This window comes from Haemaphysalis longicornis, unplaced genomic scaffold (assembly GCF_048455015.1).
Source record: "Haemaphysalis longicornis isolate Haplotype H1 unplaced genomic scaffold, Haemaphysalis longicornis Haplotype H1 scaffold_12, whole genome shotgun sequence".
Classification (NCBI taxonomy): Eukaryota; Metazoa; Arthropoda; class Arachnida; order Ixodida; family Ixodidae; genus Haemaphysalis; species Haemaphysalis longicornis.
Window position 1 is genome coordinate 62,890,920 of NW_027526225.1, and position 24,456 is coordinate 62,915,375.

At 49.6% G+C, this 24,456-nt stretch overlaps 1 protein-coding gene across 4 annotated transcripts in view; it reads right to left on the reverse strand.

The window, feature by feature from the left end:
• Positions 1-24,456, reverse strand: part of LOC144162744 (dihydropyrimidinase-related protein 2-like) — a 90,231-nt gene that overhangs the window by 19,319 nt on the left and 46,456 nt on the right. For all 4 annotated transcript variants that reach the window (XM_077693383.1, XM_077693382.1, XM_077693385.1 and 1 more), the window contains 3 exons: positions 4,811-4,905; positions 3,271-3,344; positions 441-554 (listed from right to left, as the gene is read on the reverse strand). In XM_077693383.1, coding sequence (XP_077549509.1) covers positions 441-554; positions 3,271-3,344; positions 4,811-4,905 — 283 coding nt within the window. The remainder of the gene's footprint in view (positions 1-440; positions 555-3,270; positions 3,345-4,810; positions 4,906-24,456) is intronic.

Here is a 24,456-nt window from a genome sequence, read left to right on the forward strand (position 1 = left end):
ACCCTGCAGAGCGGAGTGAAGACATCGCGCGGGTACAGCTGCCTTCGAGAGTAGAGATAACGAAGGGGCCAAGGGGACGCTTCTTCCGTGGCTCCTTCCGTCCCTTCCCCATTAGCTAGCCTTCCCGCATGCTTCTGGATACGGCAGTTTCCGCCGGCGCTCTCCGCACCGCTGATAAGCGGCCGAACTATGCGTCTCTACTGTCGCCGTTTGTCACCGCGTTGATGCATACCGCGAAGTGGGGTGTGCGCCTATATGCAGGGTCGAGTAGACGTCAGAGAAAACGGAATGTGTTCGACGGCGACGGTACGCAGACACTGCTGAACAACGGGAGCAGCGGAATACTCATCCATTCCTAATGATCCTAACGATCTCCCAAGGGATGTTTCACTCTTTTTTCTACCGTGACGCCCCCGCTGGGGATTTAGAGCAGCACTCACTGATCATGGTGGTTCCTCCGGCCACGGCCGCTCGCGTTCCCGAGTAGAAGTCATCGGCCGACTTGACTCCGCTGGGCAGAGGAAGCTGAAAGTGCGTGGCAGTGTCGATGCCCCCTGGCACGAAAGCACAACAGAACATCGTCATTCCAAAACATCTCTTTATAGTGCACGATCTCTTTGACAAAATGCCTACAGAACATGCTAAAATTTGGCAGTTTCCTGGGTAGCTCCGAAGTACAATCGAACCCTCCCAGGTGAAAATAAAATTTTTACTACCTGGATTATTGAACCAGAAAGTTCTTCTAGCTAGAAATATTTCTAGCTAGAAATTGTTTCTAACTCATTTCTAGCTGGATTGAGATTTTGTTCCGGCTCGCAGCTATTACTTCCAGCCAACATTTGTCAGTCCAGCTGGAAGAAGAAAAAATTTCCCCGCATTTCCCCGAGGGGAAGAATGTGAAAGTGCGAATGCACGAGTTGAATTTGCGCGGTTCGGTAATGTTCGCGAAAGAGACATCACACACACACACACAACTACAAAGAAAGAAAGATGCATTTATTCACAGACACCTATTTGTGTTGTCGGTGTACTTGATTGCTAGAGCGGATCTCAGCTTTGAAATTTCGTGTCAGTACTCCTTTAAGCGGGTGCATTAGCCCTTCTCACGCCCGATTCTTGGCCAATCCCCCACGTGGGTATGCGCCATGTCAGCGGCCAGGCAGCGCGCGCCCATCTCTCCCCGTTGCCAAGGTAGACGAGGAGATTCCTGACCAATCCCCCACGTGGGTATGTGCCATGTCAGCGGCCAGGCTGCGCGCGCCCATCTCCACGTGCGCGGACATCGCCGGTGGACGCAGGTTCAGGGTCGCTTAAGAAGTGCATTGCACTTAAAAAACCTGCAAGCTGGAAATAATCGTGTCTGGCTAGACTAAGAATTTGTCTAGTTAGAAGCTGTCGATTCCAGCTAGAATCTATAAATCTAGTCAGAAATGAAGCTGGAAATTATTTCTCGTTGGAACGCTCTTTTTATTTTCCCGGGGGCTACTGGTAAGTTGCTCAGGAGACTGAACCGGGAAACGTGGATTAACACAGATGCTATTACCAAACAGGTTGTCAAAACGTTATGACAAGCCAGCCATGCTTTAAACTGGAAAAATATATTTTAAATTTTCTGGAGTTTGAACAAAAAAAATCATTTCCCACCTATCGCTGTGGTCGGGTTTTCCACTGTGCTTACAGATTCCAGTTATCATCAGGTTAATTTCCACACGCATCAGGCAAACACGTCGCGGTGTAAGGCCACGCATAAAACGCAATTGTAATACAGGGCCCAGCAGTCGCCTAACGGGACTACACTACCGCGACGTAAAAACCGAAAAACAAAACAGCGGGGTACAATTGTTGTTGGGGTTCCTCTGTGGATCAGTTCGTAAGTGACCACTTGCATGCACGCAGCGCGTCCACAGCGTGGTTTGCCACGAATGCGTGAAGAACACGATTGCTCCATTTAGTTGCGCCCGGGCGTGCTCAACGGCTACGGACAAGCGTTTGCGATGGTTGCGCGACCGAAGGAAAACGGGAAAAGGATGTCCCCATTTTGCTGGGTCAACGGCCTGGAGAGGCCGCAGAGCGGTGGCCTGGGACGCTTCGATCGGGAATGAATTGCCGAGCGTCCCGTGGCAACGAAGCTTTTTTTTTTTTTTTTTAACGGAGCGCCACGACGGAGCCCCCTTCGAGATACCATTCAAGGGATTGACACTAGCGGACGCAGCGCGTTGCTGCAATTGGGACTCGTCGAGCACTGATATAAACGTCCCGCTGTACGAAAGACAAAACTGCGAACTCTTCGCTGGGAAGGTGCCTCTTCTCTACAATCTCTCCTATTAGGGGCGAAGCTCGGGCTGTCGGCGTCTCCTCTCGTCGTATCATGTCGTCACGGTAAATCAAGTAATGGTCAGAAAACAAGGGTATAATAGATACAACCGGCTCAAAATAAACTAACATGATTTAAACTAAATTAGAATACGGGAATAATAAGGATTTAATTGCATTGATAGCAGAAATTTGCTAAATTCCACATCGAAACCGGTTTTCGAACACCAGATTTGCTCCTATAAAGCATACTTCTTAGCATGCTGCGGCGTGTGACACGAAGACAACTTACGGCCAGTCTGTCTCTCATTTAATTGCTTAAATCCGATTCAACGCAAGAGAGGGCGCCACCGCCTCAGCAAGCACGCGATTGATCCTCCCATCGGCGCTTCTCCGGCGCCCAATCAGGGCGCGCTGTGTATAGCAAGTCTCTAGAGAGACTTACAATCTTTGAATACACTTATGCACTGCATGCTTCGCCCCTCCCCAAGTTTGACGTTAGTAAAGATGGCCCGGGATTTTTTCGTCCAAGGTCTTGACACTGTATGTTCATGTGTTCTAGCCTTTAGTCTGAGATCCATTCAATGAGAAAACGCTGGACCTCCGTATGCATGGTATGCAAGTACTGGCACGTACCGGATTTGTTGAAAAGAATCGCTGTTTTTTTTTTCGGATAAGATTATCATCTGTTCCCGTTTTTTTATATCACACAAACTAGCGAAGGCCACCTGAGACATCTAGAAACATTGCTGCGGAATAACAAATGCTAGACTCCAGGATGTCTGTACTGCTCCATCTTGGCAAAAACACTGAAAACAAAAACTGGCTTCTGACGCATCAGAACAAATCAGAGAAAACTGTTTTGCCAAAACGGCGGCTTCCGAAGCTTCGGGAAAGGTGATTTTTCCCAGGCTTCATCTGCGGCTTCATATAATGAAAGGCATCGTGGTGACATACCTGGGATTACCAGCTGTCCCTTGGCGTCAATGGTCCTGGTGCCACCAGGTATGATCAGGTCCTTGCCCACCTGCCTGCGAGCGCGGACACCGGGTGTTTATTGAGTGGACAGAGTACTGGGCCGTTTTTTTTTTATCTATCAGCGCTGAAGTATCCAGACGCAAACAAAAAGTAATCAACCATCCTCAGAGCTGCCTATTGGAGTTCTTCAAAGCGAGCTTATGCTCATAAATACACTTCAACTACAGAATCGCCATTCTTTCACTGTCTTTTCTGTGCGACTGCGCGTGATAAACACCTCACGATAAGTGATTGATTGATTGTAGGGTTTAACGCGCCGACGCAACGCAGGTGATGAGGAGCGTCGTAGTGGAGGGCTCCGGATTAATTTTGACCACCTGGAGATCTTTTGTAAAAGAAAGGAAAATAAATTATTTGATTTTATTTGATCTTTAACGTGCGCCGAAATTCGTACACACGGGCGCTTTTTGCTTTTCGCTTTCATTAGAAAAGCGGCCGCCTCGCCGGGAATCGAACCCGCGACTTCGCGCTTAGCAGCGCAACGCTTAGCCACTCAGCCACCGCGGCGGGTCCTCACGTTAAGTGAGTACTGTGAATCAGAACTGCTCAATATACAAAATGCACATGCACTGTGCATGTCTGCATAGCGATTCCACGATCTGAATACGATTTGCGCGACACAATTCTACAAAACTCAGACACATTTTTATCTGTATATATGATAATTACTACGTGTTAGGGGAACTTAGAAATGCCGCTCCAGTAGCGACAACAATACCTTGACGGCTTTTAGTCCAAACGGGACACGGACGTCCTGCCACAGTAACGCGCTAAAAAAAAAAAAGCCGTGGTTCACAAAAGTATCCAGTAGCTCAGTTAGGTGTGTTGGAACAGATGAGAGAGTTTTATTACATAACAAAAGATGATTGTGAGGGTATGTGTGTGCGGGAGATGTGCAGGGATCGAGGTGGGAAATTCGGGGTAAGTGCCCCTTCACCATACGGTATTTTCGCGCGTATAACCCGTACCAAAATGCGAAAATTCCAGGGGCGTAGTAGAGGTGCGGATTATGTGCGATGTATTTCCTTTGGTGGAGCTTCACCGCAATGCGCGTTGGCCGTGATGCCCCTACAGCAGTAACAGCGACTATGCCACTGTTATCCCATTGACAGCGCTTATTTTGCACACGCAGCTCAACAATACACCAATCCGAAAAAAATGTATGCGGCAAGTCATCTGTTACGTAGTCAGCTAGGTGAGTTCTTTTGCATAAGCAAATGTATAATATTGCTTGAGTAGTAAATTTGGTCCACCCTCTCATGTATAAAATTTGCGGGCAATACGCGGGGAGTATATATTTTTTTATTCGTCGACTGAAAGTGGGGGTGCGGGTTATATGCAGGGGCGAATTATACGCACGAAAATACGGTATCTCCATCCCAATCCCTGAGCAATCCCTGAGCAAACTGCGCATTTGCCAACTCCCAAAAGGTATTTGTTGGCGTACGGTAATACGCACTTGATGATGCCGTCCTCGATGAAGACGTCTCCATCTATGATCATGTCATCGTTGACGATCTTGCCACCCTTGATCACCACGCGGGTCTGGGCGCTCTGCAAGGGACAAGGAAAAAAAGGACGATGACGCAGACCGTTATAGAAGACCTGAACCAATATCGGTAGGCCAAATTTAGCACAAAGCACGCTAGGCATTGTCTATGCACCTGTGATGGCTAATTTCGCTGATGGCCATTCGGCGCATGACTCGCATTCTCTTTTGCGCAGTTTGTGAAGTTGTAACGCCACTTTCAGGGCTTAAACTGCTGCCATGATATAGCACTCAGTTGTATCTTTCTCTCACGTACGAATTCATTCATCAATCAGTCAGTCAGTCAGTCAATGAATGAATGAATGAATGAGTAAATCAATCAATCAATCAATCAATCAATCAATCAATCAATCAATCAATCAATTCATCTATCAATCCATACACCACTAAATGAATAAATTAATCAATCCTTGAATCCATCTACCATGACATCCGATGTCAGATAACCGCAGAAAGCCGGCGGACCTCCCCACGGACGTCGCACGAACGTCCGATAGACGTCCATCCACATCACTGAATGAAATAATCAATCCATGGATCAATCTATCCATCAATAGCTTTATCCATTCATCAATCCACCAATCAGTGAATTCGTACATGAAAAATTACTGGTGGTTATATTCGCTGGTGGGTCACTGACACTGGCAGTTGATGAGCCACTGCGTATGCCTACCAGTATAGCGACCAATCAGGGACCCAGTGGTGACTCACGCAGCTGTGTCTCCCTAGGTAACCCGTTAACCCGCAATTTACCAGTGACCCACGGCATCCGTGTGACCGACGTTACCCCGTTTAGTGAGGAAGGCTGCGAGGTCTACTGCCCACATCGTTTTCTCCTTTAAAAGGTGTGACAACGACACGTGCCTACTCTGCAGTGCCGAGGGGCATAATGACGCGCGCAGTGTACTTGCCTCCATTACCCGCAAATTACCAGGGGCCCAGGAGGAGTGGTAGGGAAGGTGAGCGGAGTGAGGGAGACGGGCGAGGAGGAGGGGCACGAAGGTGGAGGGGGGGGGGGAGGAGTAGGATGAAGGGACAGCGGTTGCAGAAACGCCGTCTTTAGATGTCATTTGCAGCGACAAGGCATCACGCAGCCAATTCCCTCCACCAGAGGACCAAAACGTTCTCTCCAAGTATCGCGGCCTTAACTATAGCCCATTAGCCTAATCGATTCCTTTACTGTATCGCTGTTCATATCTGGACCGCCCGCCCGTGTCTATCTCCTCGTCTCTGTGTCTAGCCATTTCCTGGGTACCCACTCCGTCAAAGTGCTGACTAGATAAAGCCTTCTTGGGGAGTATATTTATTCACTCGGTTTTTGATAACAGTGGCAAGGTTTCTTTAACCAGCAACAACAACAACAAAAAAAAAGATTGGCGCAGCTTGCATGCACTATATGGTGCGAAGCTGGAGAAATCGCAGAGCTGGCGGCCTTCGTCGGAGACCCGGCTGTTGCACCTCACATGGACTTCCGAACTTGCCGCTCAAAGTTCTGCACGACTGGCAGGTGCGGGTCGCCTTGTCAGCAGCCTTTCACATCTTTCCCAAAGTGGACCGCGTGAGCACGCGCAACGGGCTTTGCGAACTCTGCGTCTGTAGCGTGAACTCGGCTTCTGTGCTTCCCACTTCAAGAGCAAACGCGCGTGAACTAGCGAGAATAATAGCACGCTAGAAATCACGCCACAAACACTGGGCAGGGCGTTCTCGAAGTTCGAGCAGGCCGACGCCGGGCGCTCTCACGAGGCGCGCGCTCACGTGCGCTCGGTATTTTTTCGTGGTATTTTCTTCTGGTAAGGCCGAACGGCGCGACTAGAAACTAGAAGCTTAAACACCTCTGGTGTTAAAACTCCAGAAAACGTCCTCACGCGGAAGCTAAGTACCGCCAATTTTGTGTCGGGTTACGACAATCGGTTGAGCGCAGGCTTCTGAAACAGGTGTTGTGGTACGCAGAGGACGTCCGCGTGATTTCGCAGTTTCCGCAATACACCACGCTCAGATTACCGAAGCTTCGACAACTTTAACCACCCCCGCACGTCTTCAGGAACCCACTTTGTTCTCACGTCAACGTTTTGGATGCAAGGCATCTCTTGCTCTCGGCTCCGTCGTCCGTCGTCCATCCATCCGCCGGCCCAGGAAGACACCGGCAACACTGCCGCTCCAGGAGCCCTTTAAGGGGAAGCGTACTCGTGTCTCGTGCCGGCCCAGGAAGACACCGGCAACACTGTCGCTCCAGCATCTCATGGTCGGGGCTAAGCTTGTTGTGGCGCCGTCCACACCCCCACTGCGCATGCTCCGCTCATCTCGGGCCAGCCCAGGAAGACACCGGTAACACTGTCGCTCCAGGAGCCATTAAAGGGTAAGGCACCACCGGGCGTTCAGCAAGCCGAGCATGCGCAGTGGGGGTGTGGACGGCGCAACAACGACAAGGGAGGGACATAGCCCCGTCGCATCTAGTAAAATTACACCGTCTTCCCGTAGGGGAACCCTGTCGTAGTTCCGGTGAGTGAAAACTGTGGCAGTTACCATATAACGATAGATACGTACCTCAACCTAACGGAAACGACGAACTGAAAACTAATGGGCACTTGAATCGACCCCATGGCTGCTTTGCATACTACTCAGGGTTTTCCCTACGGGAAGATGGTGCCATTTTTTTTTATCTCACACCATAAACGTCGTCTCATCTTACACTACTGTCGTTATCTCACGCGGTGCGATGAACTCGGCCGTTTAATTAACCACGCGTTCGCGTCCACATTGTCTCACCGTTTAAAGGCGACGGCAACGATCGTCAGACGTGCGTGCATTCGTTGCCTGCGTGCGGCCACACAGGGACGGCCGCGCAGCGTCCAACATTTGTCTCCATTATTAACCATCAAGGCTAAGCGGCCGCTTGGGCGCTCACGTGAGCGCCGCTTTCCCAGCACTCCCCGCGCGGACAGCGCGGCGGGAACCGCGCCGTGCGACGCGAACAATGAACTGAATCCTGCGTCTGCGTTTTGCGCTTTTTTTTTTGTCTGTTTCGTGTTTTGTTCTTTGGCGGAGCGCCGCATTAAAAACGGACGCGCAGCGTTCCCGCGCAATTGTCGCGTGCGCCGGCTCTACAATGCGCGTCCATGGCTTCCGCGTTTCTGCTTCGTGCCGAACGTCAACGAGGGGACGCGTATATCTACGGTTAGGTTAGCTTTGTTACGCATGTTCTGAACCTCGGGGTACTCAACTCCCCACATCTTGGTACGGTGCGTAGTACTCGCGACGAGGAGCGTGATTGCAGTCCATCAAGGATGTACTAGTCAGGAAGTCCTCGGCCGCAACAACTGTGCCGGGACGAGATCTCAGCATCGGCATAAAGATGGATGAAAAAAGGAATAATCTTCTCGAAGCGAATTCCTTTTTCGGACAGCTGGAAGACTGGCATATCGGTTCATGCACGCTGAGTTCATGCACGAGCTGAGTTCAGCTCGGTTCATGCGTGCGGACCTTGTCTTCGTAGAATTCGTTTTCCCACCCGTGTACAAAGTACAGTAAAACCATGTTATATCGAAGACCTCGGTACAAGAAACGGCTTTGTTACAAGCGAGTACGATATGTGCTATGTATACAAAGTACAGTGGGGTCGACCGTGAAGCAACTAACAAGCAGGACGTGAATTTGAATACAGCAATTTCGTTATGCAAAGGATTTCTACTGTATATGAATTCTTCCGGAGAGTCGTACCTGCATGCCAACTTCAGTGTCGTTTTAACTACGCCGCGCAAGCCCACTACGTATGCAGTGCCTGCGACTAATTAGCTCCCTCTGCGATCCAGCTGAAGCACCGTCACTCACTGCCGTGCAAAGTGTGTATAGTCCCAACCTGAGCGTGCCAAAGGCCGTGTTCACTATAGCGCGAAATTCGCATTCGAGTCCAGCTAAAGTGAATCCCCCATAGCAAACGCGGTTTGCTCTCACGGTCAGAAACCACAAAGATGTGCGCCCGGCCTGGGCTCGCATCTTTGACATTAAACCATCCGGGGAGCACGTGTCAAGTGGTCCGGAATTCATCTACCCTTCATATATCTCCATTTGTTCCCCTTAGCTATACGCCGACGCGCGACATTCAACCGGGAATGCAGCAAAACCTATTCTGCGATAACCTTGGCCTTCGGCTCCACCATCAGAGAGCCAAGAGCAGACGGTTAAGACGTGGTTAAGACTCGTTTGGCGTAGAGCCACTAAATTTCGGCGGAAAGGCTGAACTTAGGTCTACAGTTGTGGGTGACTAGAGCGTGCACGAACTCCCAGCCTGAGCGTCATGACACGATCGGTACGTAAAAGCCACAACAAAAGTTCCCTGAAAGGTCACACGGACCAGCGGACGCGTCCGTACCGAATTACTCGGCACTTGAATTCGTTAACGGACGCACGCACGAAGTCTGACATGGAATCACTCTAAAACTCTTTGCCTTCGACACAAGGCCCAATGGTGCGGCGCGGTAGAATGATTGCGCGTGACAAAACTAACAAACAGTGCCATCATCGCTAGCGCGCGTTCACGCCGCAATAACACGGCATACCGTTTTCCTGAACGGGCGTCGGTCGGTAGCTTTTGCTGAGCTCCTAATGCGCCTGAAAACATGCATATTGTGCTTCCGCATGCGCGTGCGCGTGCGCGTAAAATAACGCCTTAAAAATGAGCGACGCGAGAAAGGCGGGGTGCGACAAAAAGGGTTCTGTTTACGCTTGAGCTCTGTCCGTGCGGATCGTTAACAGAAAACACCGCACAGCATTTCCTTGGGCTCGTAGCGCGGCGGCCACACATTTCCTTTGGGTTCGGCGCGCGCCGCGCTACGAACCCGATTCCGGGTATTGGCTTTGGATTTTGGCTGAGTTGGAGTGGACTTTGGCTTCGGACAGTTTGGATTTTGAGCTTTAGGATGGTGGATTGTGCACTTTGATTTAACCCAGTATGTATGGAGAAAGCTTCGCTTTTTAACCATCTTTGTCTTAAGACAGGGGCAGGCCTAAAAAAAGCCAAGTTAAAGGTGTAGTGAAGACCACCAGCTCCGCTACTTCCTCCGCTGTTTCCGCTGTGTATGTATGTCAGATAAACAGATCGATCGATCGATCGATCGATCGATCGATTGATTGATTGATTGATTGATTGATTGATTGATTGATTGATTGATTGATTGATTGAGTGATTGATTGATTGATTGATTGAAAGGTGGCCTATTTCCGCTAATGCGTATAGCTGCTTTTAAAACAAAGCCATATTTTTGTCCAAGGGACTGTTATAACGTGCTTTCCTTGCCTTTCGTTCTAGAATCTAAGTAACTGTGCAGCCTTCCGTCTCAAGGAAGGTAGACATACCCCTCTCCTCCCGTTTCCTTTCGTTCAGTTACAATGAACGCCCGTCAAAGCCGCTGTCGATCACATAACAGAGGAACGTCGGCGGTAAAAAACCGGTCCGCGAGCGGTACGCGTTTCCAACGGACGGCGCAGATACAAAGGCCAATCTTTCCTCGCCCGCCCCCGCAACTCTCAACAACTACAGCTCTTTCCTCAATCCTTTCGGCTTCGGTCCAAACACGCCAAGACGCCACCCGGCTTTCCCGACAGCGAAAGCACCTGCGCGCGCTGTTTTCGAGTACCTACCTGCTCTTATCCGTCCCGCGCCCCCGTGCCTCGGCGGCGTCTCGGTTTCGCGATAAGACAGCTTAAAGATAGCAGCGAAAGCGAGCAACGAGGCCGCGCACGCGACGCAACAACGGCACTCGCAACCTCACGGACGGAGCTTAGCTTATCGCCGGTTCGGAGTCGGGTCTTCGTTATCTGTTCGTTACAGAGAAAAGCTCGCGGACGAGTGCAGAGAGAGTTGTTACGAGGTCAGCGGTGAGGAATGTATCCGGAGCAAAGTTGCAGCCTTCACCTTGAAATGTTTTTGTAAGTGGGACCCGTGGCGCTCTGTGAAATAAACTTGAGTTTCCCCGTAGACCGGTTGGTCGACCGAAAAGCTCTCGTAAGATCTCTGGACACTCGGCGCGTGCGTGAAACCGCCGGCTGCTTCTATTGTGTAAAAACGGTTACTTTAAAATCACCAAAAGGGGACGGTTCGAGATAAGACAATACACGCATCGCTCGTGGAGGAATCTCAGATAAACCACGTATCGGTATACATTTAGATCCTTCGCAGATGCGTTTACTTAGAGCGCGAAAAATCGTCGCATGGGTTCGTTCTTCCGTTTCTGACTTGGGTCTTTGAAGGTTTGGCGATCGAGTGGACGTACTTTTTCAGCGAAGGTTTCGACGCACTTTTGACGCATGTTTTGAAGCGAGAAAGCTTTCGCGCGCTTGTCTCAACTTTTTTCTTAGGAACGGATGGTATTTTTTTGTTGTTGTTGTTTATCGCGGAATGCGAGAGAACGAAAGTCATAGCTCGCGAAGGTCACTTGTGAAATGCGACGTGGAACTTTGATTAGGCGTATTTCTAATTAGGCGTATTTCTAACAAGAAGCCGCGTTCGATGGAAGTGGAGATTTGTTTCGGTTATAGCCCGTCTCCATTTTCCTAACATAAACAAGCCATAAAACAAGTTAACATAGTCGGTCTTGGAGGTTACGAGTTACGTCTTCCACCGTATGCCTGAAAAAGCAGCATTCGTATTTGGCGCGCGCGAGGGTTAGCGAACCCAAGCGAAATCACGCTGTAAGCCTCCTCCGAGGCCATCCTATAACCTGAAGGGATAAAGATCCCGTCAAATAACGCAATTGAGCCCAGCCGGGATCAACACGAAGCGTCTCCGCGGTCCCCTCTGATATCTAGGTCATAAAAAGATATGCGAGCGAAGTGCCCCGCCACATGTCGCCTTATCTTGGCGGCATCGGGCCCTGCTCAATCGTGTCTGCATTCGTGCCATGATAAGAAGCCCATACAGCCTCGCGCCGGTGCTTTGATGTTCCAGCACCACCCTTCGCGAAAGTGTACGGCTGACCGAAGAAGTCGCCGGCGGTTTTACTGCATACGACGGTTGCGCCGTTCTACGCTGCGATGAGATTGCACGACCACCGCAACATGCCAATTCGCACTGCCCCTAAGCCTTTCTGTGTGTCACACTTTAGCAGAATACGAAAATGCTCTCAATAAAAGGCCCTTTATACTTTCAGATCATCATCTCCTTCATCATCATCATCACCATCATCACCATCACCATCATCACCAGCCTATCTACGCCCACTGCATGAAGGGCAAAGGGCTCTCTCATAGTTCTCCAATTATCCCGGTCCTATCTATAACTGCGACCAATTTACCCCCGCAAACTTCTTGATCTCATTATGCCTACCTAACTTTCTTCGCCCCCCCCCCCCCCCCCCACCCTCCTGCCACGCTTGCCTTCTCTAGGAATCCACTCTGTTACCCTTAATGACCAAAGGTTATCTTGTGATCGCATTACATGCCAATTTCTCCTCCATTTGTACTCCTCAACACGCGTTTGTTCCCTGACCTACTCCGCTCCCTTCTTGTCTCTTAAAATAATTTCATATAAGATCGATTATTTGCTTCTGAATGAAAATGTTCTCCGTGCAACGCATGTGTTTAATGGTGGAGATGACTTTAACGCGGTTTAATGTACAGCGCTTCATACGCTGTAAAATGATTTACACCCGAAATCACTGTTTATAACTAACACCCTTCCACCCTAGCAAAAAACAACAAAGGAAAACACGCTTTAAGGTGTTCTGTCGTTTATAACACTCTCACACCCTAGCAAACACAAAAAAAACACCCTTTCAAATGGTTTTTTTCGTTAATTACACCCTTAATGAGGGTGTTTTTCTTCGTTTTTGATAGGGTGTGACGGTGTTATAGACAAAAAGGGTGTAAATCATTTTACAATGTAGGGATGCATGGTGTCTAATTAAACACCGAAGGCCATCCTATTTTGTTGCATACGGCACCTGGAGGAATGTCTGCCCAGGAATGCATCTCTGTATAGTATTGGAGCCAACTTTAAATAGGCCCTCGGTGTACACAATTGCTGTTGACGCGTTCATTCGACAATTTGCACTTGAGAGTTTCCGCAATTTTATCGTATACACTTCGCGGTTGCTGAAACCACGCAAAATACGCATTCGAGGTCTCACTAAGCGGACATGCATCCGAAGCGGATGTGCTCGTATTAACACGTCTTCGAGCTCTCTTTCTTATTTTTTTCTTTTTTGTTCTGTTAGCAACGATTTAGTCATCGGAACGTTTCAAAGAATAACAGACGGGTACGCAAGCTGATGCGGAATGCCAGCTCTGAATGCTTGCGCGACAAAGCTCAGTCAGGGTCCAATGCAAGCGGCGGCCTCTTGGGTCCAGTGCGCTTTAGTCATGCGTGCTGGCTTCGTTACCCAACGAAGGTTGAATGCATAGGCCCCACAAAGCTTGGCCACATATGCATACGAACAATACATCCGGTTATCCCACGAGCATGCGTTCTTTTGGCGTGCATCGCACCACGCCATTGTATCGATTGATACATGGAGTCGGCAACAACTGAAGCGCAAACTTGCAAACGTGAACGAGAACGCATACATTATATCGTCACTTCGTTTCATTCACGTCACAATGGTGTTTCGCGTTTGTAATAACTAACCAACGCTCGGGAAAGTCGCTATCCTTTCGTATTTTTCCTTCGTATTTCCTTCGTATTTTTCCTTCATGAGCCTTGACCAACTTAACACATTCAGGTGGCAACCAGTAAAAACTGCATGAACTCCCGTAATTATCTGTACTGTGATTACTTTTCATCCAATTAATCTACTGACGACCTTGTATAGTGTCTTTGGTGACAACTTTGTCAGTAAGGCGCATTCGTGTTGATAGGCACGACTGAGAGTACCAAAAAAATCCCGAGCCATCTCCACTAACGTGAAATCTGGGGAAGGGCGAAGCATGCAGTGTGTGAGTATTCTTGGCGCCTTGGAGTTTTTTGCCAACGGAGATGAAACCGTTTGGGGGTAGAGGTATACCGCTTTGCTGTAAAAGTATCTTGTCTTTGAAGCACGAAGCGCTCCAGCGCGAGGCGTGAACGAGTGTCCCGGAGTTTCTTTTTTAAGTTTTAGCGCTAGGCGTTAACGAGTTTCCCAGTGTTTTAGTACCGTGACTACGTGAGGCGACGATTACGAAGACGACAGCGGGAGACACCAACAGCCCGAGCCCCTAAGGGACTTCGCCCCTAAAAGCGACTTACAAGGCAGTAGCCACGAAACTAAAGTACAGAAAAAGAAACAAAAATATATGGTGCGATGGACGTCCCAACAAGGGCCCCAAGTTGACGTAGTCCGAAAATGCTACCGGCGATTCCAGGAATTTGAATTTAAAACACAAGGGAGACAGGAACGTGCATCCTGTAGAGGAACTGACGAACTGCGGCTTCAGCATATATTAAGCTAAGGTTCAGAAGCCCAAGACCATCAACAATTCGGGTAGCCGCACCGATTTTTTTCGGCAAATTAAACTTGGTTTCGATTTGACTCTACAAGACTAAGTTGCTACATTTGTTGGGTCTTCATTTCACTTGCGCGTGCGTACTGTACTTTGTACTCACACAAGTACTTCAGTGTGCGGGGGCTATAGTACTTTTTCAGTGTGCGTTGGTAGGAGCCAAAAACGCGTACTTTGCTAAAGTCCATCGCGAGTCGCTCAGCTAGGCGCGCTGCGGAGTCGTTCCAGAGACACGCGCGAACACCAAAAACCGCCAACGCCGTTTCACAGTTCCGCAAATAGTCTGCCACAGGCAGCTGCTGCTCGCTTTCTTGCCCTCAGCAGGTTTGTCCGTAATTTATGTGAACTGTACACATGTACGGAAAGAAACGCCGGCGGCCCCCGCGCAGAGTGCGGCACGGGTAGCGCCTTCCCAAGCCGGATGCCTCCGCGACGTTTCTAAGCGAATTGCCGCTGTATCGTCTCAGTCTCACCAAATGTGCATCATACGACAATCGCAACGTCCCACCCGCACACCTGTATATATACAGCGAATCAAAATTGTAAGTGAGGTCCCGTTGAATAAACACAGACACGAAGGCTAGCAGTCAAGAACGACAAGGCAGGCAAAGGGGAACCGGTAGTTCGTCATTTATTGTTCTTGAAATAAATATAGTTTTTGAACTGTTTGAAAAATAGAAAGACAGTGGAGAGAAATATGCCAATACATACATACATACATACATACATACATACATACATACATACATACATACATACATACATACATACATACATACATACATACATACATACATACACTTACATCTGCCAATTAATCAATCATGCGCGCCGGGTAGGATGTTCTCCACTTCCTTTCCAAAATCTGTACCTGTTCCAACGATAATAAATGACCTACCACATTGTTTTCCTTGTGCTTTCCTTGGCTTTCACGACTGCCTACCTTATATCTCTATTAATTCAACGAGTCCCTCATTTTCCCTTTCGGAACAAGGTAGCGACCACGATTGTTGCCAACGTTTCAGCAAGAGATTTGCCTTCATATATATATATATATATATAGCAGCGAAGCCTATTTCGCGTGTATTTCCCCGGTTCACTGAAATCTGAAGATATCCTCACGGCCGAGCCGAGAATTTGTGCCCGTGCCGAGGCAGGCGCCTGTCTTGCGATAATTTCGGAGCTATAGGGTTAAAGGAGGCTGCAGCTGGTGCGTGGGCAGCTGTGCAAACACACGAGAGAATGTGCGCCGGAAACTGCTTACCGTGCTCCCACTGTTCACACACTGACTGCTGCAGCAGCGATATATAGATTCCCGTCTGTATATAGAACCAATTGAGGGTCTTTGTTCTTTTTCTTTCAGATGGGCACGCACTTGGCACGCATGCCCCGGTGGTGATAACGCTTAATGGTGCTGTGATGAGCGCTTGTCTTAACAACAAGCTTCTCCGTTTTGTTTATCTCTCTCTCTCTCTCTCTCTCTCTCTCTCTCTCTCTCTCTCTCTCTCTCTCTCTCTCTCTCTCTCTCTCTCTCTCTCTCTCTCTCTCTCTCTCTCTCCTGCTTTATTTTGCCGTCAAGTATACTTACTGCTCCTATACACAAAAATGGGAGCATGGGACTTGACCTCTGCTAACGTATGGGGTAATCCGTGCAATTACCATGGTATCTGGGTTCCACCAGGCTAATTACCTTTCTCGCTTAATGAGTCGAGAACCCGCTTAAGTGAATTTTAGTTACGTTCGTTTGTCTTGCAAGCGTCGAATCAACGTTGAGGTATGCAACCGTAATAGAGTCTCAACGCGCGCCGGGTGTAGCGAAGCTCCCGATACAGTATAGTAGTCGGTCACTTTCCGACACCGCGCGTGCGTGAGTTTACACCGTGTAAATTTCCGCTATATACCCCGTGTTACTCCGAAGCATACAGTCGCGCACTATTCCTTTCATACGTACTATGTGGTGCTCCCGCGGCGTGGCTGCTTGCCAAATGCCCGGAGAAGGAAGTGGTAATAACAGCACGAGCAAAAAAAATCAATAAGAAAAACTGCCGTATAAAACGATGACAGCTGCGCTTAGTGCACATAGAAGTGCACGAGTCCACATGCGCTGCCGCTGCCGCCTCACGGCCATGTTTGACCTTGGCAATTTCACGCCACTTTGGACCGTGCGCGAAACGCGCGAGCGGGCTGCTTGCGCTCGCTTGGTGGTTCCGGTCGCCGCCGCGCTTCCCAGGCGTTGTTTTAGTGTTTTTGGTGTTTTTTTTTTCTCTTCCTCGCCGGTGTGTGCCTGCTTCGACGTGCACGGATAAGCGCGGCGCTTTGTTGTAATAGGCCAGTTCGAGTAGTGTAGACGCTTGGCGCGCGCGGACGGATCCATTGTTCTAAAGCCGCGGTCGTCTGCGCGAGGCTTAGCGGATGTCGCCTGCCACAAGTCGCATACCGCCGCTGTCGGCTGTAATGACGTTGCCGCGGTGGGACTTGCTTTTCTGCATCTTTGTTTTCCTGCGCGAGCAGGCTTGCCGAAACGTCGCTGCTTGAGAACTTCGCTTTTATTTGTTCTGCGTTTCTTTGTTCTTGCTTGCCACCCCCCCCCCCCCTCTCCTCCGGAACTCTTCTTCACGGTCGGGCAGTTCAGTTCGTTTGTGCCACCCCCTTCTCGAGCCCTCTTCATGGGCTTGACAGCTAGGAGGCCTGAACGCGTTGCAGTACACTTGCCGAAGACAAGGGACCTAATTGTAAGCGCCAGTACGTTCGTGTACAATACTTGCATCCGCCTAATAGGCCGCTGTCACAGCCTTCACCCTTCAATTACGGCTCCAGCCTTGATGTCGGAAAAGGAAGGAACTGAAAATATTTCCGCAGATCTGCGCGCCTCGTCATGGAAAGTCCGCTTTGTTACTTAATCTGCGCTTGACATTGACGTAGCGTGCTCCCTCGTTAGAGGAAGCAACGAGAAAATGCAACCTTAATTGTTTAACTTTGAGACAACTAGACTCTGGTAACTCAATCATCTTCGTTCCGGCCACGAAAGACGTTCTTCAACCGACAAGACGCAAGCAATGTTGGAAAATTTCAAATTTCGCGCGACACACGTCATCAGTGACGTAAAAGGGAGATAGTAAAAACGCAGTTACCAGTTGACTGCGCGTCACAATTCAAGTGACGATCAAACGGAACAAGACGCACAACTATAATCGCACAGTCATGTACTTGTTTTTTTAACAAACAATACTTTCATTTTGCCTTCGAAGCTTGCGAAGTCCGTTATCCACAGGTTGACGGAACCGAATCCCGTGGTATGAAGATGTATCACCGGCTTGTTCAGGAGTGGCGCGATAGATTTCGGCACGTAAGGGAATATCCAACGCAGCCTTCGGCACGCTATTCTCGCAGCACTTTGACCGCAGATCTACGTCGGTATGGATGGAGCTTTGTCAAGGACTCACCAGTCCTCGATAAGATACCAACGCACCCACGGACAGTGTGCACATTGAATACCGCTGGCGCTGACGTCACGGTTATACAGCCGCAACATTGGTTATGGTGTGTCAATAATAAAGTGTTACCTGAGAAGAGCTATTTTTAGCAGCTGAGTGAAACCCAGGAGCAGACAACCAGAATCACATTGGGCAATAGTAACCCGAAACTACACTCTTGCCCGACATGTTCAGGGTATATACGGCCCTGGATATGATGTTTCTGGAGCGACGGCTTGTGCGGCCAATCTGTACACTATAACCGTCTTTCATAGACTGAAAAAGCAACCTGGAAAACACAGTATCGAACACCAGTCAATCTCGAATAAAAAAGATTCCCCGCGGCCTGGTTACGTGCTCCTATTTAAACGAATTCATGCCTCGTTCAACGAGTATACGTGCATCAGATAACGAAACGCCGCCTCGGGGAGCTCACTTCATCGCGTATAAATGTCATTCCAGACGCGTCGACCCGAGGGCTTATAATGAGCTACAATAAAATTCGATCGGGGGCTTCGTATTGCTTTACACGCCTTCCCACGAGCTGCCTAATGACCGGAGCCCCAAACGATTCAAATAAGGGCGCCAAGACCCGACTCCACTCTCGGCGCACCTTGAGAGATAAAACAGGTCAAGACAGGTCAAGACTGGTCGATGTTTTCTCTCTCGCCCAGATGGCCACATAACCACATACTTAGACGTTATCTAGGTCACTGACAGTACAGTGCAAACCCCTGACCCAGCAGCCTTTTCTTTAACTACGTATACCTTCTACGGCCTAGACTTATTTCGAAGGTGAATCCCAGGGGCCCGTAGAGTTTTTGTTTAGAGCCAGCGCGGCACTCTTCCCTTTCCCTCGCCGTCTTGTTTTTCATCCCGGGTGATCGAAGACCCGCCAACCGGTCTGACCCCGGAAAACGCGGCAGGTCGATAGAGCCACGCACGGAGGATCGATGTAGCGTACGCTAACTGCATGTCTTAAGCCTCCTTTGCTGTTTGGATGCCAGGGGCGGTCTCCCACAGTAGGTTAAACGCGTAAATTGAGCGCCTGCAGTGTGGGCGCCAGCGAGGCCTTAAGCGTCCCGTAATAGCGATGACATCTGGCGGTGAATTAAGATCGGCTTTTTTTCCCGCTTGAAGGAGCTGCCGTGAGAGTACCGTAATTGCGCGCTTTTAGGCTTCCCTTCAGGAGTTTTTAGAGGGATAGTAATTGCGGAATGCCAAGTAGCGCGATTGCGTACAACGCCGATCCACCGCCGACACCAGGGGGGAAACAACGCCTTAACGCGTTTCCAGCTCGCATGGAGGAAGAACAGATTGCCCGAACAATTAAACGTCGCAAAACAAACATACATGCCGAAGCCGACCACGTTCCCACCACTTCGCTTTTTTTCTACAAGCACAATGTTACTATGTAAGCAGAGTTTTTACTTCGCCTCTGTCAGGAACACGTGCAGGCAAATTAACGCGACTTCGTAATCGATCCAACGGAAGTACAGACACTTTTTGCGGTCGCACAATAACTGGCGGATGAGTCCCAACCACAGGTACACGTACAGGCCTTTGTGAACGCTGGGGCCAAGAACGGCGTGCTGCAGTGCCCGCCTACCCAGCGGCCCGTAAGACTTGCGTCTACTAAACACGCTGCTACCCCTATAGCATCTATGCTGGCCGAGCGTACATCCGTCTGGGACAGCTTACAAGTACTCCTGTTTTTCAAGCCCCTGGAGGTACTAAACAACTCTATGCAGACTCTACAACAGTCATACGTGATTTACATCCGTCTGGGACGGCTTACAAGCACGAACTCCCGTTTTTCAAGCCCCTGGAGGTACTAAACAACTCTATGCAGACTCTACAGCAGTCATACGGGATTTACGTCGAGTAAGTAACTCGGCTGTCTCGAGGCACATTCACGAGACCCCCGCACTCTCCGGATCTCGTGGGTCCGCGGCCGGGATACGTTCCCCGCTCACATTGCGGCGTATAGTGCCTGCTACCAAACATTTGCTCCATGACCATTGATTGCCTTTGCTGACAATCGGTCTCCCAGAACAGTTTCCCCAACAGAAAGAAGATCTCCGTCGCGCCACACGTGCTCTAATTCCACCGTGTGGAACGGACCTCCCCGGTAGACTCGCTCGCTGGCAGGAGGTCTTGCTGCGAAGAGTCTTCTCTCCCGCTGTGACCCGGGCGTGGCCACCACGCTACCATGCCCTGTTCACAGCTCCTGCCGACGATTCTGACGCAGAACACCTGCTGTGGACGTACCCTTCATTCGAAGAGGCCATAACGCGGCACCTTCTCGGTACATGGCAGACCACATGACCTCCATTTGGTGGATATGGAGGTGGTCTGCCACCGCTCCCTTCTTTGCATTCCTCCGCGAAACGGGGGTTATAACATACACTTGTAATGTAGGCGTTATGTCATAATGCATACTATCGCAATAAAAAAAAAGATGTCAACAAGACTTCTACCCTGCGTGACGAAGTAATTTCCTTCAGATCTGTTCCCGACGACGTCCCGTAATCCACACTGTGCGCCGGCTAATCTTTCTCCGACTCGCTCTACTTATCGGCCCATCACTCGGTATATCCACATTGTTGCCCCGCTTTTAGCTCGCCTGTTTGTTCTGCGCATGGGTGCCCTGCAGCCTACGTAAGCTCCTTTCTCTCGCGGGTCCCTGGAACTTGCGTGTTCATTCCGACATTCATGTCGGCCCGCTTTGGACAGTTACGCCTGAAGACTTGCTCTTCACCCGTGACGATTTTAGCAAAGCCTCTCTCCGCGGAGTTTCGGAAGGTCCGTCTTCAGCCCCACAAGACGAGTACCGCGCGTCGCATTCATTTTTAGGAAGAGTCGCCATGCTTTTCGCAATTTGGAAGCGCTTAGCAGAAATTCGCACCATCGACAAAACTAGACATCACAGCGCGAGTGGTCGACGAAGATACAAGACACACAGCTGACAAGCGCCGACTCTTCAATGCTCATTGAACCGACAAAACAAGTACATATTTGCTGAAATTTCAATAAACTGCAAGTTGAAAAAAATTAAATGCGTACATGCATTCTGAAATTTCAATAAACTGCTTATTGAACCGAACAGATAAAACGTGCACGTGTTGCTGAAATTTCAATAAACATTTCGGAGTCAGCGCTTGTCTTGTGTGTCTTGTATACAAAACACCTACAGTACAAGTCATAAGACATAGCGCAAATGGTTGGACAAAGACTAGTCGTATTCTGAATCCTTTCCCCATTCGAGCCTCCACTGGGGCAGGTCCTTGAAATCTATTTCCCCATGGATAAGCATTGCGGAATCCTCTCCTCACCTGAGTGGAGGGAGCAAATGGAGTGGAGGAGGGACTCAGATTACGGCCCATTCGCGCTGGTACGTCCTGTTTAGCCGAATTATACCAACTTGTCTACGACATATTCTGCATAGCATCAAGACCCGTAAAACACGTACATATATACTGCAATTTCAATAAACAGTTACGAATCAGGGCTTGCCCTGCGTGTCTTGTAAGTGTTCGTCAACCGTCCATGCTGTTATGCCTCGTATAGAGCCATTCTGCACGTTATTCTGCACGTTATTCTGCACTCCATCAAGCCCCGATGCTTCGCTCTCTCCTCCTCGCGCGTGCTAACCTCGCGTAAATGCGGTATACACATCGGGGCGCTCCCGAACGAGAAGAATCGCGCGTCGCCCAATAGAGCTAACCTCGCGTAAATGCGGTATACACATCGGGGCGCTCCCGAACGAGAAGAATCGCGCGTCGCCCAATAGAGCTAACCTCGCGTAAATGCGGTATACACATCGGGGCGCTCCCGAACGAGAAGAATCGCGCGTCGCCCAATAGAGCCTCAGGCAACGTGTCCGCCCAGTAAACGAGGCGCGACGTACCACCAGCCGCGTCGCCCAAGTTCAATGTAACACTTTTTCTGGACTAACGCATGTAGGACCCGAGGCTTCACGGTAGCCTGGAGTCTGTCGCGAGGCTTTGCCCCCGGCGGCCGCCGCGTCAATATGCGTAGTCACGCAGACGGCCCCGATTTTCGACGGTCCACCTTTGACGCCCGGGGCAGCGAACGTCAGCCGATTACGTGCGCGCGTCTAAATGCGTGTTGGCTGGCTGCTACCGCGTGCGGTGCAAATTATGAAGCGCTCAGGGGGCCATACACGCGGCAGTAATGGGGTCAGCGGGCGGTTGGCCGGCGCAGGGAAGATTACCGGCTAATAATGTAATAGCTTGAGCCACATTTATATAGGCGAGTGGCCTTGGGCGAAACCCCCCAAGGTGGCGCAGTTGTCCGCTCGAATAGAATATGATGTCGGACGCACGTGAGAAACATCTAAGACGAGGTTTACTCACGTATCGGCCAGTGGAGCGGCCTTCGTCAGAGTAAGAGTAACCGTTCGTATCTTACTGAGGCCAGACCACTGGACGCGTTACGTTATTTGATCGTATATTGAACCAAGAAATAAGACACCTTCTTCCTGTTTACATACATAAGCTGTACCAGAGTCCTTCAATGCTATTGAAGGACTCTGGCTGTACCTTGCTTTTAGAACATTCCCGAATCGAGGTGAGTCGATTATTGACAGACTGCCCACAGCTCGACGTTTAGACAAGTTACCAGAAGCTTGAATGCCATTTGGCGCGCCTGTGTCGGAACATGGAAGCTAAAAGGAGTCAGTGGGTCAGTATACGCTCTCACGAATTACCTGTCACCCGTCAAACGCTACAATTAGCTTAATTTACCGAATACTGCTAACCATGTGTCAGACCCTTACGTTGTTTTTTTTTTTATTTTTTTTTTGTCCCGAAGGTTATAGCTGCGTTAAATGCTAACGTGTGCGAAGATTTTCACCTATATATCATAACATAAGAACCTCTGTATACCCACGGATGCGCATACTGCCGTTTTCTCACCGTCATTTACATGCTTTTTCTAGGGCGCTTTTTAGATACAACGATGTAACGAAACCTCTAATAGACAAATGTCGAAATACTATATTTACGATTCTAGCACCCCATTTTTTCCACCATCTCGAGGCCTAAGTGAGGGGGGGGGGGGCTTATATTTGAAAAAACTAAATCCCTCCCCTCTTGCCACTTTTTTTTTTCTTGGCCGTATCTCGACAAGATGGGTGCAAAGAATAATGTTTCATTTGGCGAACATTCAAAAGGAAAATAGGCACAGGCAGTGAACCCGGCGCTTACGTACAGTGACACGCAGTCACCTTCACTATACTCGGTGACAACTTAAGAACGGCACCGGAAGTTGCCGATGTACCTTATCACCGTAACCGGATGTTTCTCCGCGCGGCGCAAGTAGGACGTCACTGGGAATATTTTGAACATGGCGTGAGCCGTTACCGTGATTTTTGTTACTAAATATGCTTATAAACGACTCCAGTGACGACAAACGAACTGCGTGAGACAAGGCAGACGATATCACGCATTCATAGCAAACCCCTTTCAAAACGCGCGCGCACTGACGTCACGGGTCCGGCGCTTTGGCGGAGTGATACACTACATGAGGTGGTGCCGTTCTTAGTTGTAACCGAGTATACCATTCGAGTCCATTGTGCCAATTGGGCCGCCGCTTTCAGCATTCCACCAGCAGGTCACCTTCTGTTAACTTACTTGGCCACAACGTTCCCACGTACGCGTCTAAAATCCACCTTGCTATGGTTGCTTAGAAAAGGGGGTGCTTAGATTCGCAAAAATACGGTATATATCAAAACCGCGTGTTACGAAACTTCTGGGAAGTATCACAGAGATTCGCTCTAAAAACCGAACAACGTGTGCAATACTTGCTGTGTCGAACAGCGTCAGATGATCAGGCCACCCGTTTTTTAGGGTGAAACGGGTGAAGAAAGGGTGGTTGAACTCTTCAGCGGACATCGTAAAACAGGGCCGTGGGTATCGAGCATCTACGAGGCGGGTGCGCTGGCTTTACGACAGATGTATAGGATAGGATAGAAAGAAAAATATATATAACGGTGTTTAAACTGCCCGGTGGGTTCCGTATACGAGCAACCCGTCGGGACGATCGAGGGGTGGCTTTAGGAGGTGTTCGTTACGTGACGCGTGGAGGGTTAATTGCCTGGCGCGATCGTCGCACCTGATAACAGGCTGCTCTGTTCTGGGGCCATGGACGGGACGGAGCCCGGTCGATGCCCTCCCATGCGACGCAGGCTGGGGTGCCGCGCGAATTTTGCTGAAGCTAAGAAATCCTCTACTCGCGAAGTGTGCTGTGTAGTCCCGAAATAGAAAAAAAAAATTAAAGAAAATCACCGTTAACAATGCGAAGCACCAGTGTTTCAGCAAAGCCGTTTGGTCGGTAAAAGCGGTTACGTTCATCGTGACTTCCGTCTAACAAAGATGCAGTTCGCTACGGAGACCGGCGAGGAACACGAAACAGCTCGAGGTGTGTGCTCGGGTGTGTGTCAAGTGCCCACTGTGTTAAAAAATTCCCGGGCCATCTCCACTAACGTGAAACCTGGGGAGGGGCGAAGCATGCAGTGTAGAAGAGCATTCCTGGCGCCTTGGCGCTTTTGCCAGCGGAGATGAAACCGTTTGGGAGGTACAGGTGTAC